Genomic DNA, 18,448 nt, shown 5'->3' with positions numbered 1-18,448 from the left:
AAACTTGAATGCTGTCATAAACCCATAGTCAAGACTATCATGCATACAAGCAATCCCATAAAGCACATTTGAAAACTATAAATCTCCCCATTAATCCATGTGTTCATTTAACAAATTAAAAGTGTACCAATGCTAGATTTGGCAGCAACTATGTGCTTGATGTGGAAAAGCAACAAGTAAGCGATATATTATCCACCCTCTTGGAGTTCTTATGGGCCTACTGGTGTAAGGAAGAAATTGTCGGGCAGTTTCAATACAGTGTGACAAGTGACCAGATAAAGAGCACAGGGTGCCTTAGTACCAGGGGCAGGAGCTTCTTATCCATTTGCTGGGTCAAGGAAAGTTTCCCAGAGGAAGCACTTTTAAGCTGAGATCCAAAGGAATTCTTAGGACTGTGTAACACCTTTTCAGTGCATTTTCCAATGCATTGTCATATCGCATCCTCCTAGCAACCTTCCTAGTCCTATCTAATAAAAGAGAAACATGGTAATTAGCGTACGACCGCTACCCTTCCCATTGGCTAATCAGGGAGATATGCAAATTAACTGCCAGCCAAGATGGCAGCCAGCAGCCAGGCAGCTTGAAACTAACATGAGGCTTGCTTGCTTCAGGGACGGAGGAAACCAACGTTCCCCGCCTGCCTTGCTGGTCTCTGAGCCTGCAGTTTGAACATTGTAACAAATATAGAAGCTAAATAAAACCCCAGAAACTTGCTTTCAGACAGCTGGGATCTCAGAGCTGGAGTTATACATTGTTTCGATTATAGAACGCAAACAAACCAGATACCTGCTTTCAGCAGCTGAGGCCTAAGAGCTGGAGCCTCAGAGCTAAAGCTGGCCCAGAATTAAAAAAAAAAGAAAAAAAGGAGCGGTTGGGAGCTTCCGTCACCCGCCAGCCTGAAAACAGCCCTCAGCCCCTCACCCAGACTGGCCAGGCACCCCAGTGGGGACCCCCACCCTGAAGGGTGTGTGACCAGCTGCAAACAGCCATCATCCCCTCATCCAGGCTGGCCAGGCACCCCTGTGGGGACCCCCACCCTGATTCACGACACCCTTCAGGGAAAACCAGCGAGCCCCACCCATGCACCAGGCCTCTATCCTATATAGTAAAAGGGCAATATGCCTCCCAGCACCGGGATCAGCATGACAGGGGGCAGTGCCCAAACCCCCTGATCACCCTGCGGCTCTGTGTGTGATGGGGGATGGGGCCACAACTCCCTATCCGCCCTGCTCTGTTCATGACAGGGGAAGGTGCCCCAAACCCCTGATCAGCCCTGCTCTGTGCCTGATAGGGGGGAGCTCCCCAACCCCCTGATTGCCCTGCTATGTATGTGACAGGGTGCGGCGCCCCAACCTCCCCCTCCATGGGCCCTGCTCTGTGTGTGACAGGGTAGAACCATAACCTCCCCATCGGCCCTGCCCTGAGTGTGACAGTGGTGGCACCCCAACCCCCTGATCGGCCCTGCCATGTGGGTGATAGAGGGCGGCGCCCCAACCACCCCCCCCCCATGGGCCCTGCTCTGTGTGTGATGGGGTAGAGCCATAACCTCCCCATCGGCCCTGCCCTGAGTGTGACAGTGGTGGCGCCCCAACCCCCTGATCAGCCCTGCTCTGTGTGTGACAGGGGGCGGGGCCACAACTCCCCTATCGGCCCTACTCTGTGAGTGATGGGGGAGCTCCTCAACCCCCTGATGGGCCCTGCTCTGTACGTGACAGGGGGCAGTGCCCCAACCCCCTGATCGACCCTGCTCTGTGCGTGACAGGGTAAGGAGCCCCAACCACCCTGATGGGCCCTGCCCTGTGTGTGACAGGGGGCAGTGCCCCAAACCCCTGATTGGCCCTGCTCTGTGTGTGACAGGGTGTGGCACCACAACCTCCCCATCGACCCTTCCTTGAGTGTGACAGGGGGCGGTGCCCCAACCCCCCAATCGGCCCTACCCTGAGCATGACTGAGGGTGGCATCGCAACCTCCCAATCTGCCCTGCTCTGAGCCCGACCAGGGGCTGCACCTAGGGATTAGGCCTGCCCTCTGCCACCTGGGAGCAGGCCTAAGCCAGCAGGGCATTATCTCCTGAGGGGTCCCAGACTTCGAGAGGGCACAGGCCGGGCTAAGGGACCCCCTTACCCCCAAGTGCACAAATTTTTGTGCACAGGGCCTCTAGTTAGATATAAGGAGCTTGGTGAAAGTTAGGTTGTGACTACCACTTAATGAGCCCCTATTACAGGTCAGGCACTATAGTAGGCATTTTATACACGTATTGCATTTAATCTTTACAACAATGACTAGTAGCCTCAGTTTACAGATGAAAAACTGAAGCTTAGGTTCACATTTTACAAAGCCTCACATGTAGTGAGTGTATAGAACTTGGACATGAACTCTGGTCTGTGTGATCCCAAAGCTGTCTACCGTTAGATCATGGTCCACCAGTGCTGAGCCTGGACAGGGGCTGCTAAGTGACAGGGTTTTCACCCAGGCTGAGAAATGTAGACAAGTAAACACATCCTAAATGTTTTCCTTCTTAAATGATTTATGTTACCCTGACAAGTACATTTCCACATCAGTTGGTGTAGAAAGTCCTGTGCTTTTTTTATATTACTTTGTATGAGAGTATTTTTTTATGGTGAGTTCTTACTTGGCAAAAATAAAAAATTGCTAACCCTATGGTAGTCTCCAAAGTAATTTTGGAAGGGTTCGTGTCCATGAAGTTTTAACATCTTGGAAGTACTCTGCACTCAACTTTATAGAACATACCCTTCCTAAAGGCAAGAGGAATATGAGCCAGCACATTGCTCTGGAATTTGTTGGTTCAAACTTGGGTGCATGACTAAATTTCATGGGCTCACATGCCCAGTAGCCATAAGTGGAGATAAAGTAGGATAATGCGGCATTTCCCAATATGCATGCATACACCACCAGTGACATTTGCGATTTTATCTGGCAAGTGGACACTCTTTTTCTAATAGTTGTATATTTATTTTAATATGGAAAAATGTAACCAGCACCAAACTTGGGTTTTTATGGATGTTTTTGCTTAGAACAAAACAAATTTTAAAAAGAGAAAAGACCTCTGGCTTGTGTGGCTCAGTTGGTTTGCATTGTCTTGTGCACCAAAAGTTTGCTGGTTTGATTCCCAGTCAGGTTGTGGGTTCAATCCTTGGTCGGGGTGTATGCAGGAGGCAATCCTTTATAATACAAGCCTAATATGCAAATCGGCGGAATGACCAGGGGAACAACCAGTTGCTATGATGTGCGCTGACCACCAGGGGGCAGACACTTAACGCAGGAGCTTCCCCCAGCCTGCAGGCCCAGGCCAGCCAAGGCAGGTACCAATGGTGGGCGGCAGGGTGGGGTCCCCCAAGCGCCCTGCTTGTTGCTCCACAGATCGTCCCTGATCGCTGGCCAGGCCTAGGGACCCTACCTGTGCATGAATTTCATGCACTGGGCCTCTAGCCAATCTATGTTTGTCTTTCACATTAATGTCTCTCTTTCTCTCTCTCTGCCTCCCTCTACCTTCTTCTCTCTAAAATCAATAAAAACATATTTTTAAATAAAGAGAAAAAGGAGTTTATTCAAAATTTAGAAAAATATGATATACATAAAAAATACTATAGGTAGTACTTGTATATGTACACAATTGCAAAGATGGTATGTGAATTATATGAGTGAAAGGGCCTCATGCTTAGAAGTCCCTGGTAAATGCTTCCTTCCTTTCAGATTCACTTGGCTATAGAAGTGGCAGAGCCCACGACTGTACTCAGAGCCTCAGACTCACAGTCCAGTGCTCCTTCCTGGCCTCCCTTAAGTCTTTGCTTCCTGTCTGCCTACTTAACCCCACATCCATCCTCCCTCCATTCATCTCCCAGGAGAGGTGCAGTGAGTAGGCCTTGCAGAAGTGGATAAAGTGTAAAAGACCTTTACCTCGGAGAGTAGACAGTGTTAGCATTTGGGAAAACTGGACTTGGAGTCTGAGAACCCAAAGGGCCTTCAGGGATCATCCCTTTTAATCCCTCCTTTTTTTGAAGATGAGGAAGTTGGGATCCAGAAAGGGGAAGTGCTTTGTTCATGGCCAGAGAGCTCTTTGCTGGTCAAACCAGGATGAGAATTCATATAAAACATGCAGATGTAAAATTTTACATGTTTTAAAAACCATTTCCTCCAGACTTCCTGCTCTCCAGATAAGTAGCTGGATGTAATACAACACGACTTTCACTTCCAGAAATCTGTAAACTTTGGAAGGTCACACTCCACACCGTGCCAGGCAAGAGTACTGTAAATTGCCACTGGACAAGGCGTTCCTGGTTGTTCTCTTCGTTAGTTTGTTTCAATTGTGGTAAAACACATAGGACATAAAACTGACCATTTTTTAAGTGGACAGTTCAGTAGTGTTAAGTATTACTCACATTATTGTGTAACCAATCTTCAAGACTCCTTTCATCTTGCAAATTTGAAATTCTCTACCCATTAAACAACACTCTCCCATTCCCCCGCCCTCCAGGCCCTGGCAACCACCATTCTACTTTCTGTCTCTACAGATTTGACTACTTTAACTACCTTATATAAGTGGACTCATACAGTATTTGCCTTTTTGCAACTGGCTTATTTCACTTAGCACAATGTCCTCAAAGTTTATCCATGTGGTAGCATGTGTCAAAAGCCTCTGCTTTCCTGGTTGTATCCTTAATTCAACACAGTCTGCTCCCTGATTGTACCTGAACCTTTGGAGTGCTTAATTAACATTTTAGTGGCTTCTGGCCAGTGGGGATAGTGGGATGGGAAGCAGTATCTGAGAACTTAGCCCTTCTTCCTCCTGTCTTTGGCAAGTAGGTGACAAGGGAGATAAATGATGCTGCAGGCTGTATCCCTCATCCTCACTCCCAATTTCCTTCATTGCTCCTGCCCCAGTCTTTAGTCAGCCACAGAAAAGGAGTGGGGCTGTGGGGGTTAGAAGTTAAAAAAGTGGACTTTCGGTCCTGGCCATGTAGTTCAGTTGGTTAGAACACGGTCCGTTATGTCAAGGTTGTGTGTTCCATCCCCAGTCAGGTACACATAAGAATCAACCAGAATCAACCAATAAGTGTATAAATAAATGGAACAAATCTCTCCTCTATCTCTCTCTCTCTCTCTCTCTCTCTCTCTCTCTCTCTCTCTCTCTCTCTCTCTCTCTTTCTCTCTCTCTCTCTCCCTCTCTCTCCCTCTTTCCCTTACTTTCTCTCAAATCAATTTTTTATAAAGTGAAGTTTCAATTAAAAGAACCTTGGGTTCTAGTGCAACCTCTGTAACTTACTAAATGTATGGTCTTGAATAATGTGATTAACACCTTGGAGCCTCAGTTCTATCTTCTGTAAATGGATGGAATAATATCTGTATCTAAAGAGCCTGCTTTTTTTTTTTTTTACTTTTGAGGTATAAGGTATTATTTTCTGGATTTAAACTTGGTTTATCAAATTAAAAATAATACTAATCCCATGACCTCTTCTGCTGGGTTGTGTGCAGATGTAATGTGATGTTATCTGACATTCTGGCCACACATATTCCAGCCTGGGGGGTTTAGGGAACCTCATGATATTGGAAAAGAAAGAGTGCCCATTCCTTTTGCACCTTCTGCATGTGAGATATTTTATTTTTCCAATAGAAACACTGATTAGAACTCTATTATGGTACTTGGCTATTTGCATCATTATTATTTTCTGTCTCCCCTGCTTGTCTTTACCACCCCTGCCCTCCCCCCAGTTCCTGCCCCTTGATCAGTATCTAGCATACTGCCCAGAAAACTATAGATGTCCCCCCCTATTTAAAAAAAAGTGTTTATGTAATGCCTTGGGAATCAGTCATTATCTTCCTGCAATCATTTGGCCACTTGCACATTCCTCTATATCTGAAGATACTCTCTTCCCATTCCAATACCCCCAGGTAAATGGTACCATTCATTCAACCTCTCAACTCTGGCAAAGAAGGAAGCCAGAGTATAGAAACTGATTCCAGCTCCTCTCTGAAGTTGGGCATCTCTCTTTGATGACCACTTAGGAATTTCTTTTTCCTGTTTCTGACCTCCCTTCTCATTTTTTGATAAGCAGGACAACTGTCCACAAAGGGATGAATCCATTACCTTTCACCAGAGTTAAGTTCATTTTTCATCGAATGTTTCTGTTTTGTTTTGTTTTTTAAAAGGGTTGAGCATGGATTGATTGTGTTTACTTAATTTTAATATGTGTGTGCTCACAGCCAAGAGATCAGAAAAGCCTTCAATAACAATGAAACCGAACTGTCCACGTTGTATGTTTTATGTGGCACTGATTCCTAAATAGACTCTTAGCAGCCAGGTATTATTTAATACTTCCCCATTAATCAAGGTGCCAAATATAAATGAAAACCATGTTTAAATATGTTTAATAAGATTATAGCTTTTGGTTGAATATCAAATAACATAACTACTTTTTTTTAGCCAACCCTCATTCACTATCTTATTTTCACTCTAAGCACTAGTTCTTTTGTGCTATCAAGCCAATCTTAATTATAAAACATTTTTAGCATCATGTGTGTTTGCACAGACCCCTTAAATATAAATGTTTTAGAGAAAGAGAACAACCCTGAGGTGTCCCCTCTCTCCCCCCTGGCTAAAAAATGAAATGTCTCTTCTTGGGGTTGAACCCTTAAATTAAAAAATAAATTAATAATTGTCTTAGAGATACTAACTTGTTTGTAGCTTCTGTAATAAATAGTATCTGCCTTTTGAGCTGTTATTGCTTTTAGCATTTTGTACTAAATGTACTTACTATGATTATTTTTTTTCCTTTCCTTTTTTTTTTTTTTCCCCCTGAGGATTCAGGCTTCTGTTAGTTTAGCAATAGCGACACCTAGAGGCTCTAGGGAACATTGCATATGTTGCTATAATGTTCTCAGAACTTTTTACAAAGGGAAAAAATGCCCTGCTCTTTGAGATGCAGTGACCAAGTTCCTGTGGTCTTGGGATTGAAGAAGAGAGGAGGCAATGGCAGCTTGATAGATACAGGTTTCTATTCCATCCATCAGGTTTCCAATCTGGCAACAAACCGAAGAAGAGTTGTATCTAAAAGAGTCGTTTTATAGAGAACTAGCCAACCGTGGCATAATATATTCTGTTCTAGCAGATTCTTAAAGTTATTGATAAAATAGCATTGCATTTATGTAACATATTTAACTCTTGTTATTGTTTTCAACAGTTTGCTTGCTATTTTCATCCTTGTAATAGGCATGTCCCATCATGATGGCAGCAGCATGATTATGATATGTGGGGCTTCAACTTACTATCTTGTGGTAACTTCTTGCTTCTCACATCTCCAAATGTTCTTCTCTTTCCTTTCTTCAATATCCTCTATGTTAGTCCTTATAAAGTTTTATTTCATCCTTTTAGCCTATTTGTTTTCTCCACTAAAGTTTTATTATTGTTTCTTCTAGTTTGTCATATTTCTTATGTGGTTCTTCATGTCTTAAAACTTTTAAATCTTGATTGACACAGTCATAAATGTGTTTATTAAAAACACATTTGATTATACAAATGCTGATAAATAGCTTTTATAAAACTGCTTTGCACTATAGAGGGACATAGACAAAATCTTTAACTTTGTACCCTGGGGAAGTCCTGGGCTTCATTTTAAAAAGGAAAAGTAAATATAGTGCAAGGCAACCCATAAGATTCTTATAAACAAGTACTCCCTCTCTGCCATCTCTTCACAGATGGTGAGGTGAAACCAGTTGTGTATTAGATGAAAACCGAGAGTGTGAATTTGAGAGAATGAATGATTGGATGCCTTTGTTTGCACACATATTGTAGGGGAAGCTCATGGCATGAAAGTAAAAAGCTAAAGTGCATTTTGTTAATTCATCTAGATATATCTCTGATGCAAATTCCGCCCGTAATTTCCCTTTAGGCAGCCTCTTATGGAGACACATATTATTATCAAAAGGGTGCTTACGTAGTCAGTTAATCAATGATTTATTGGGAGAGAAGCTAAGCAATCATCTTACTCTGGGGGTAGCTGTGCCAATGGGTCTGGACATATCCAAAGCCCTATGGCGTGCTCCTCTTTCCTGAACATTGCTTGTATGGGAACTGTGGGATTCAAGAGTGACTGAAAAGAGATGTCATAACCTCAAGGCTTTGTGGGGGAAGGAGAGTGGCTGATTGTGTATTCTAGATGCCAGAGGCAGATTGCTGGCTTGGCAAGTATGGACCTGGGTTCTAGTCTTTGCTCTCCCTTTAACTTGTGGTGTAGCATGAAGCAAGCATCAGTTCTGTAACCTGTACAGTGAAACGGTGTCAGGCAATGCCCAAGGTCCCTTCCAGCTCTGGAATTCAGTGTTCACTTCAGTCTGTCTGCTGAGGGGAGTGAGTTAGTAAGTGTGTGGGCACCAGCTGGCAGCAGCCCTGTCCTGGGTACTCGCTTCTCCAGAAGCATGGGCATCTCTGGGCCCAGAGCATCCTAAGAAGCTGTCCTGATCAGCCACACTCCCGGGTGTCCACCACCTGTGTTCTCTCGGGGCCATGAAGGACCACACTCCCCGTGTTCTTCTCCCTCCCCTGGAGTCTGTTCCTCTACAGTGGTCCCAGAGGAACACTATTCCTGATGTCGCCTTTCCAGGGAGCCGCTGGTCTGCCCGTTTTTCCTCTCCGCCTCCCACTCTAGAGCCATACCACCGCCATCCAGATCCCAGCCCTCCGCTAACCACATTGTGGCCTGCCAGTTCCTTAACCTCTCCATGCCTCATTGTCCTCAACCTTGAAATATGCATAACATTTGTTTCTACCTCAGGGGGTTATTTGTGAGGCCTGAGATGATCCATATCAGCAGTTAGAACAGTGCCTGGCACATCGTAAGTACTAAGCACATCGCTGCCTTCCTTTTCAGATATTTTCTGTCCCGTTCTCAGGCCAGGGGGAGAGATACTAGGGCCAATGGGACACCATCTCTGCCCTGAGGTGGCCAATCCAGAACCATTTCCTGAATGGGACCGTGGGGGCAGACATTGTGCCTAGATTACCCCGTCGAGTCCCTACCCAAGTCCAATGCGATGCTTGTCCTTCCCAGTGCACACTCAGGAAACTGCAGCCTTAGAAAGTCACGCAGTTGGGAAATAGCAAAGTTGGCATTGGAGGTCAGGTCTCTCAGACACCAAACCCAGTGTTCTTCCCACGTCCTCGCCTAGCCACCACAGGCTGCCATCGCGTGGTTGGTTTTGAAAGGAAAAGGGAGCAATGCATGGTGGGAGTGATCAGAATGGGAACTAAACTCTCCTTCCCAGGGCATCCACTTTCAGCTTTCAGAAGAGGTGGGCAGGCTCGGGAGCCCAGCTCACAGCTTCAGCCCATCTGAAAAGGATCCGTCTTTAAAAGCAAGGAGCCAGAAAAAATAATTCATACGAAAAACAAACTCTGTCATGAGTCATTTGACTTTGCTTTCCCCCCGAACACATAGTTTATGTCTTGGGCGAGCTAAGGCGAAAGAACATCTGATATGTTTTAGGCTGTACGAGCCATTATTTAAGGGGCTTCATATCCAATGTGTGCCCATTGGACCCCGTGGTTTAAATCAAGGCTTGTGCTGATGGGGCCTGACAGTTTGTTATTTTTGTTGTCACTGGATTGGGGTACAATTGTGTATGAGTTTTAGCAAGATGAAAATAATCGCTTTGGTCCGAGATCCAAAAGTTCTTGGGTCATGAACTAGCCCAGGCGATAGTTATTCTGAGGGAATATGTGTACACATGTTCGGATGTGTGAGCACCTTGGAAAATGAGAGAGAGAAAACGAGGGAAAGGCGGCTAACACATGAGCTGCTTTTCGTTCTTATCAGCAGAGGAGGGAGCCTCGGCTTTGGCTGAGAATGTCTCTCAATCCCAAGTGAACAGCCCCTAACCCAGAGTGGGAGGCAGGTGCTGTGTCCCTGCGGCCAACTTGCTCTTCTTTCGATAATTGAAAAATGATAAGGATACACTTACATTGTAAAAACTCAAATGGTATAGAAATTCAGAGTAGCCCAGCCGGTGTGGCTCAGTGGTTGAGCATCAACCTATGAACCAGGAAGTCAGGGTTCAATTCCCAGTCAGGGCACATGCCCAGATTGCGGGCTCAATCCCCCGTGTGGGGCATGCAGGAGGCAGCCGATCAATGATTCTCTCTCATCATTGATGTTTTTATATCTCTCTCTCCCTCTCCCTTCCTCTCTGAAATCAATAAAAAAAAAATTAAAAATGCAGAGCAAAAGGCACAAACCTCTCCTGATCCCACTATTACGTATTTTGTATGTCTTTCTAATCTTTTTAATTCATTCACAGGCATATGTTATGTGCAAATATAGGGTCATACAGTACAAATTGTTCTGCAACTTCCTTTTCACTTACAAGAACTTTTGGAGTATATTAATGAATATAAAGTCCCCCCCCCCCACTTTACATATTGGTGGTAATTCCAGCGTCTACATATATAAACATTATTTAACCAGTGTCCTGTGGATAGAACTAGTTTGTTTCTAGTCTAGCATTTACAATTGATGATACAAGGATCATCTTTGATAGGGTTCTTTTCAGACAAGTACTCTGAAGATTTCTTTTAGAGAGATACAAAAAAAGTGGAATTTCTACTGGAAGGATTTATGCATTTAAATTTTTATTAGCTGTGGCCAAAATGTACTGCACAAAGGCTTTCTCCATTTGTGTTCCTGCCAGTGGCTCCTCTGTGCCTTCGCCAATTATGTAACATTTTTTTGCCAATTTCTTGAGCAGAAAATGACTGTTCATTGTTCTCTTCCTTTTCCTTTGCCCTGTGACTGGTAAGCGTGAACATTTTCTTCATATCCACAGCCACTTGATTTCTGTTTTTATTCCAGGCCAATTCCTATCCTTTCTTCATTCTCTTGTGGGCTGTCTTTTTCTCATTGATTGGGAGGAATGCTTTGTGTACTCTGTAGATCAATCCTTTGTCCGTCATGTGTCCTGAAGACTTTCTGATAATGTGCCTTGCGTCATATGCCTTTCCATATGATGTCTTGTACAGGAGTTTTAAATTTCCATATCTCACATCTGCGGATCTCTTTCTTTATGACTTCAAGATTTCTTGGAAACTTTCCCTGTCAACTATTTCTTCTCCTGAAGCCGTTGTTCAGAATGATAACATTTTAAACCAAAACACACCAGGTTGGCAGAACAGTCTCTGTGTTGGGCAGACACTCTTGGTAATCTCACCATTAATTATGAGAAAATCCTAAAACTATATGGATCAATCACAGGCCAATGAGAGGCAGCAGGGAGCTAGCCACGAGCATGCAACCCAAAGTCATATATTCGGGCCTTGGACCATATCAGGCTCCTTTACTTGACACTAGATTTGGGGAAATCACTTTGCTGTTCCGAGCCTTAGCTTATTTCTCTGTAAAAGGGGGTGAATCATAATTTCAAAAGGTTATGATGGGGTTTAACAACTCCCACATTTCAGCACATGGTTGCTACTCACTGCATGTTTGTTTCAGCCTTTCCTGATAACAGGTTTCTTCCCCCACACCTCGCCTTGGACTTTTAAATGTAACTGGTCATTTAAAACTGTTGACTTCCATCCCTTCTGAGGATTTCATAGCTGAATAGTGGAATCACAGCTTGCTCCAGAATCTGAGGCAATTTCCTCATGATGTGTCTCAATGGGCCTAAAGGAAACGAAACACCTACACCATTGCTCAGTGCTGGAAAATTCTCCAGGGTGGCCGGCCCCTTTGGAGGACAGGAGCCAGGACCTGGGCAGGGCGGGGATGGGGGAGGACGGGGGGGGCTGCTCTAATCTACTGGGGTAAACAGTTCCTTCTTCTAGGCTTTTGTAGTTTCTGGACTCACTGAGCCTCCTGCCTGTATAAGGATAATGCCCTCTGCCTTGGACATCATCTCCTCCCCTCTCCTCACCTGTCATCCTTCACTTCTGGTAGCAACACAGTGCCTACAGCTGGGAGCCCAGACACTTGTGCTGGACTGTGGGGAATCAAAAGCCAATCGTCACTCTTACTTGTGAGGGCTGGAGCAAGTTTCTTACTTCTCTCTGCCTCCGTTTTCCTATCTGTAAAACGAGAATTCTAGTATTACCTACCTCATAGAGCTGTTGCAAGAGTCAATATTTATAAAGCACTTGCCACATAGTCCAGTGTGCAAGGAGCTACAAAGAAATTGTGTCCAGCATCTGAATCCTAGCTCCTTCTTTCACAGCAACTTGACTCTGGATAATATATTTATTCCAACCTCAGGTCTCTCATTTGTAAAATGGGTATGAAAATATTTACTGCATGGGCTTGCTGGGAAGGTCAAATGGGTTAACGCCGTGTATACTAGTAATGGTTATAGGTATTCAATACGTGGTGGCCACCCTGGTGCTGGTTCTTGAAAAAGATGGGAATGAATGTGTAGTGAATACTGAATTCTCAAAAGCAAGAAGAGGCTGGTGATTCAAAGAGAAGGCTCTGGAGTCAGACACTGGGTTACAATTCAGCCTCCACCGCTCTTGGCCTTGTGGCCTGGGGCCTAAACTCTCCAACAGTTTCCTAATCTGTAAACTTAGGTTGATAACGGTGCCTACCTCTAGGCCTGTTCTGAAGAGGAAATGACAATAAATTGGGCGCCTAGAAAGTGCTTAATGCAGTGAACTATTATTGACACTCACATCTTCTGCCCATCCCCGGAAGATCCCTCCTGCAGTCAGGGGTCGCTGGGCAGAAGGCACAGCAGCTTAGGCAGAGCCACAGCCTGGTTCACTCTGGTGGATCTGAAGCATAAGGTAGGAAATAGGATCAAAACTCAGGAAGGGAAACTGAGGCAGGAGTCTGGTTTCGATGGATCAGTCCAAAATAATTGGGGCAGAAAAAAACAAACAAAATTAAGAATGCCCATCAGGACTTATCTTTAGCAATATATATCATTTTAAAACAGTTTGGGGGGGTAGATAATATTTTCAGTTTTCACGTCATGAAACTGAGGGTCAGCAGTTAAGTGACGTGCTCAAGGTCACGCAACTATTGAATAGAGGTTCTGGAATTGGAACCCAGGTCTGTCCAGCTCCAAATCCCTCATGATGTGCTGTTACTATATGTCCTGCCTCTGTTGGGAACAACTCAGAGGCCAAGCAGGAGGGGGAGAGGAATGGGGGGAGGAGAAGAAGAGGAGAGGGGATACTGGGAGGCCAGAGGAGGCAGAGGCAGGGGCAGCAGGCCCAGAGCTGACAGGCAGCATATAAAAGTTTGGAAATTTTGCCTTAAGAAATAAGAGAGTGTTTATAGCTGAGGCCAGTTTCAGCTGTACCCTGTGTACTAGACCGAGGATAAACCAAAACACAGCCATAAATAGTGCTCCCCAGAATGCTCGCCACAACAGCTCACTGTGCTCCTTCTGTGTGGCCATGACTGCTGACACCCTCCACGTGAATGTGGCTGAGCCTGTCCCTCTGCGTGGAGTCAGCCTCAGCCTATTCGAATGAGGTTGATAACAGTGTCTAACTCCAGGCTTGGGTAGGAGTAGGAATTATCAGATGGTCAGCCTGGCAAAGTCTCCACAAATTGGACCTGCTGGAGGAAGCAGCATCCTGGGACCCAGGACTGGGACAGGCCTTCCTAAAGCCACCGCTACGAAGGGGCCCATCCAAGTCCAATGGTCACACCCCAGCTTGTTACGGAATATGTTCTTACAGCTATCCTCTCTCTAACTTAAAAAAGAGCCTCAAAGCTAGAAGAGACTAACAAGTTATGTAGTCTAGTGCATTTAAAAGATGGGGACACACCCTGGCCAGTTTTCTCAGTGGTTAGAGCACCGGCCCTTGGACCGAAGGGTCGCAGGGTGAGTGTGGGAGGCAAGCAGTCTATATGTCTCTCTTACATCAATGTTTCTTTCTCCCCCCCCCCCACCTCCTCCCTTCTTCCCACTCTCTCTTAAGATCAATGGAAGGAAGAAAAAAGATGGGGACACTTGGTTCCAGAGTGGGGGTGATACTCCCAAGGTTATAGAGAGAAAACCTGAGACTAGAACCAGGCTTCCTGATTCTGAGCCCACAACGTGGCACATCTAACGCTGCCCCCCTGAGCCTTTCTAAGGCAGTAAGGGACGGTCTGCCAGCTCTCCAAAGGCAGGGCTGGGACGTGAGAGGTGGAAAGGAGGCTGTGTTTGTACTTGATGATCTTACCTTCCCCCAACGCCTCTCCCCCCTTTCAGTGTTTCTTCACACCTTTCGAAACTAACTAGTCCTGTGTGCTCAACTCTCGTTGCCTGAGAAACGGGTCCTTGGAGTCCCAGTTATTGCTGCTCACCTGTCTAGGGCTTTTCCTGTGCGACAGTGCTGCCTCTGGGACAATGGAGAGGCCCCACGACCAGGAGGGTGGCTGGCTCAGCCCCTGTGGGTGGGCTTCCCAGGTGAGACAGTGCCCACCCCAGGCATCCTCCCTCATGCCTCTGGGCAGGTGAGGAAGAGGTAACATGCTGGGTGGTATAACCACAGTTAATCTTTAAGTTAGGGTATGTGAGGCGGGTAGATATAGTAGCATCTCTGTTTACAAATGAGGAATTGGAAGTTTAGAAAGACAATTACTTGTTCAAAGCCACACAGCCAGGAAGGGAGAGTTGGGACCTGAACCTAGACTTGTCTTAAAAATCCAAAGTGTAAGCTCTTTCAGGTTCATCTGGCTAGAGAAAGTGAGATCAGTGCACGCGCGCACACACACACACACACACACACACACACTCACACTCACAGTGGAAGAGTGCTTTATAACCTGTGATGTGCCGCCCATCAGAGAAGGGCCATAAGGATGACAGTTAGCTGGCCAGGCCAAGCCAAGAACACAGCGGCTGCCAGCAACCAGTGCTACCCCTGGGGAAACCTTCCTTCCCCAGGACATGTGGGAGTTGCAGCCATTACTCAAAGAAGCTACTTACAAATAAGAGGAGTGAGGGAGCGCTTTGGGGGCAGGGATCTGCAAGCCAGTCGAGGAGTTCTCCAAGGCAGTGATTTTCAACCGTTTTCATCTCATGGCACATATAAACCAATTACTAAAATTCCTCAGGACACCAAAAAAGATGTTTTTTTTGCCGATCTGACAAAAAAAATAGACTGTTGATTCATTCACACTGGGTGGCTATTGTTGTGTTGGCTGTTCTCATATTCTTATTTGACAGTCTAAGGCAGGGGTCCTCAAACTTTTTAAACAGTGGGCCAGTTCACTGTCCCTCAGACTGTTGGAGGGCCGGACTATAGTTTATTAAAAAAAAAAAAAAAAAAACTATGAACAAATTCCTATGTACACTGCACATATCTTATTTTGAAGTACAAAAACAAAATGGGAACAAATACAATATTTGTATTTGCACGTGGCCCACGGGCTATAGTTTGAGGACCCCTGGTCTAAGGGAAAAGATGTCAGTGCCCCTGACTAAATAGCATTGCATGCTTTAACAATTCTTTTGGTACACTGGTTGAAAATCAGTGTTCTAACGCCATCGGAGGGCTACTACAGGCAGGGCTGGCTACATAATTTGTGGGGTCCAGTGAAAAATGAAATGTTGGGTGCTGGTCCCTGCCAGAGAAATCTCCCCTTCCCATAGGCTTGCTGCCTCAGCTCATGGCTGACAGGTGACCCCCAAGGGTTCCCAGTTTCCCAGTTGCCAACCCAACACTCCATGGCAGTGGGGGTGAGAGTGAGAGCCACTGCCTTGCCCCACCCAGAAATGCTGCAGGCTCACTGCCTGGCCTGGCTCTCCCCATATCTGCTCTGGTCTCTACACCTCCTCCCACCCTGTGTAACCTTGTCACCACCAGGGGTTCCTGATTGGCAGTGGGGATGTGGAGTAGGGCACCCGAAGGCGGGAAACAGCCAAGAACCTGCCCTAGAAAAGAAAAGGCAGAGTAGACCCTTCCCCTAGCCCATGCCCCATTGTCCCATCAGCCCTCATTTACAAAGCATGGACTCAAAGATAAAATCATTACGAATTTCAGGACAGCAACTGCAGATCACTAAACCCCAAGCTTGGGCACTTCCTGGGGTGGGGTCCTGGTAGGTACACAGGTGCCACACCCATGAGGTGGCCCTCATGTCAGGTTCTTAACGAAGTTTCACTAGTCCACAGGAAACGGAAACATAAGGGCAGTGTGCGAGTCTTTAACAAAGCTCAGTGTAGACAATTTAAATGATTTCCCTTCGTTCTGAGATCATGGTCATCTTTTGTTGTTGCTGTTATGACATAATGGTCAGAGTAAATGGTGAGTCATTGGTTTTCTTAAGGGCCTTTATGACAAAATTAAAGCTGGCAATTTTTCCCAGTTCTCCAAAGGGTTTGGATGCTTTATTGATCCAAGGTTTGGGAACTCCTAAGCTGTCTAAGGTGGTGGCCCTTCCTGCTTGTGGAAATGGAGCTTCTTCCCCAGCCACCAGGATCAGAAAGTTTCCACCCCACATAGTTTTCATTGTATTCTTCAGTATTTCCTAGGTATATGTTTTTAATTTTTTTCAATATTTTTTACTGATTTTTAGGGAGAGGAAGAGAGAGAGAAAAACAAACATAGATTGGTTGCCTCTCACACACACCCCTACTGGGGATGGAGCCCGAAATCTGGGCATATACCCTGACCACCAGGAATCAAACTGGCGACCTTTTGGTGCACTGGATGACACCCACCAACTGAGCCACACCAGTCAGGGATCTAGGTATCTCTTTGATCTTCTGACATCTAAAGTTTAGTGGAGTATATTAGAAGAGCAACACAGAATAAGGGCGTCAAAATAAAAATTCAGAGTCCAAAACATCCCAGTTTCCTAGGATCCTAGGGAGAGAAGGGCCCAATGACTGTCATTCCTCCAAATCTCCTACCACCCAGAGCTCCTGAGAAGTGAAGAGCCTGCACCCAGCACAGACCCAGCTCGTACCTCATGTCCTGGCATAATTATTAATCACTGATCACTCAAAGTGTCTAGGACTCAAAGGCAAGCTTATCAGGGTAATAAGCTATGGCCACCCTAATAAAACACCCTTTCATCTCTCCGGAGGCAGTGAGCCCCACAGAGGCTGCTGTTTTCCTGAGCAGGAAGCCCATGGTGGCTAAATGAATGGGTGCATCTGTCCTGCCAGAGGCCCGGTGGGGTGTCAGCCTGGAGCCTGGAGGATCCACTTATATTCTGGCCATCTTAAGACCTAGCAGCGGGTGAGTCCATCTGTATGGTTCCCAGTTCAATGGCTTCCACCATTGCATTGTCGTGTAGGAGCATCAAGTTGAAGGCCAAGTGGCTTCCTCTCCTTTGATGAGGAAAACAGGTCAAACCAATGGCCCACTGGACTCTGGAAATAGACAACATGCAGTGCCTTTGGGGGTTGCCACCTACATGGTTTTACTCCAGAAGATGTAAAATTAAACATAAGCAGGCAGCTGATTACTGTGCAGTCCACATGCACAGAACCAGCCATTGTGGTATCTTCTCAGCTGCAGAACAAGACAGGCTTGCCCAGGAATAGACCATCTGGTAGACAGGGCTTTGGGGTGAGAGAGAAGGAGGAGGAGAGGAAAGGGAAGAGGAGGAGGAGAGAAGAATAGCAAGTCAGATAGGTGGACAGTTTGGAAATGTTCAGAGTCTGTGCCATTTGATGGCTATTGTTTTTATTTTTATTCCATGTATTTGATATATGGAAAGACATATTTGCTATCCTGGCTTCAGAGTCTCAGATTTAAGAAGCCGATCGTTGACCCGAGGAAGAGTTCCATAAATCCCACTTGCAAGGCCTTCAGACAAAGAACAACTTGGGACAAGCTGGAGAGTTTGCAGGGCATTTTGGTGACATTTCTAGATGCCCTTTGTTTCCCCCTTTCAAGAAAAGCCCTTTATTTCCTTGCTTTCTCACATAACAGCTTGGAATTCATGCCCCTTCTTCCCCCTCTTCCCCGCCCCCCCTCGACACACATCTGAATTTGCTGGGTTTGTTAAGAGTCAGGGCGTGAAGCATTTTCCATGGTAGAAAAGTCCTGGCATCCCACTGCAGAACTAATGTGGGATTTGGGAAGGCTGCCCTATTTGTGCACTTAATTAGGGCTTCCCAAGGCAGCTGATCCATCGGTGTCATAGGAAACTGACGCTGGAGCCGGGGAAGGCTGAGACTGTGAGCACTGGGAGGGCGTGAGTGTGGACTCCACACCTGTTCCCCAATGACTGAGACCAGGAGCCACAGGAAATAAAGTCGGGGGCTTTCCTACTATGCTGTTTGGATCCCAGGCCTAGTTTCATCCTTCAGTGTGTCACCAATTAGAAGACTTGGAGATAGAAGACTAGAGCAAGGTTCCCTTTGCGTTATGAATTAAGGTCTTGGTTCTGATAAGACCTTTGAAGTTGACAAAAATTGTGGTGGAAAAACAACAGACTGTAGAGTCCGACAAGTCTAAGGACTCTGCTGCTGTTAGACTATGTCAGATCTT

At 45.8% G+C, this 18,448-nt stretch overlaps 1 protein-coding gene across 8 annotated transcripts in view; it reads left to right on the top strand.

Annotated features, from left to right (window-relative positions):
• FGGY (FGGY carbohydrate kinase domain containing) overlaps positions 1 to 18,448 on the top strand; it is a 412,333-nt gene that overhangs the window by 354,831 nt on the left and 39,054 nt on the right. The window contains exon 15 of one of the 8 annotated variants that reach the window (XM_059689386.1): positions 6,983 to 7,015. The exons of the other annotated variants lie outside the window; for them this stretch is intronic. Within the exon in view, the coding sequence (XP_059545369.1) occupies positions 6,983 to 7,000 (18 nt within the window). The 3' untranslated portion in view covers positions 7,001 to 7,015. Of the gene's footprint in view, positions 1 to 6,982; positions 7,016 to 18,448 lie in introns of those variants that run through there. 8 annotated transcript variants of the gene reach the window in all.

The sequence above is a fragment of the Myotis daubentonii genome, chromosome 3 (assembly GCF_963259705.1).
Source record: "Myotis daubentonii chromosome 3, mMyoDau2.1, whole genome shotgun sequence".
Lineage (NCBI taxonomy): Eukaryota > Metazoa > Chordata > Mammalia > Chiroptera > Vespertilionidae > Myotis > Myotis daubentonii.
This window is presented reverse-complemented; position numbering and strand designations above follow the sequence as displayed.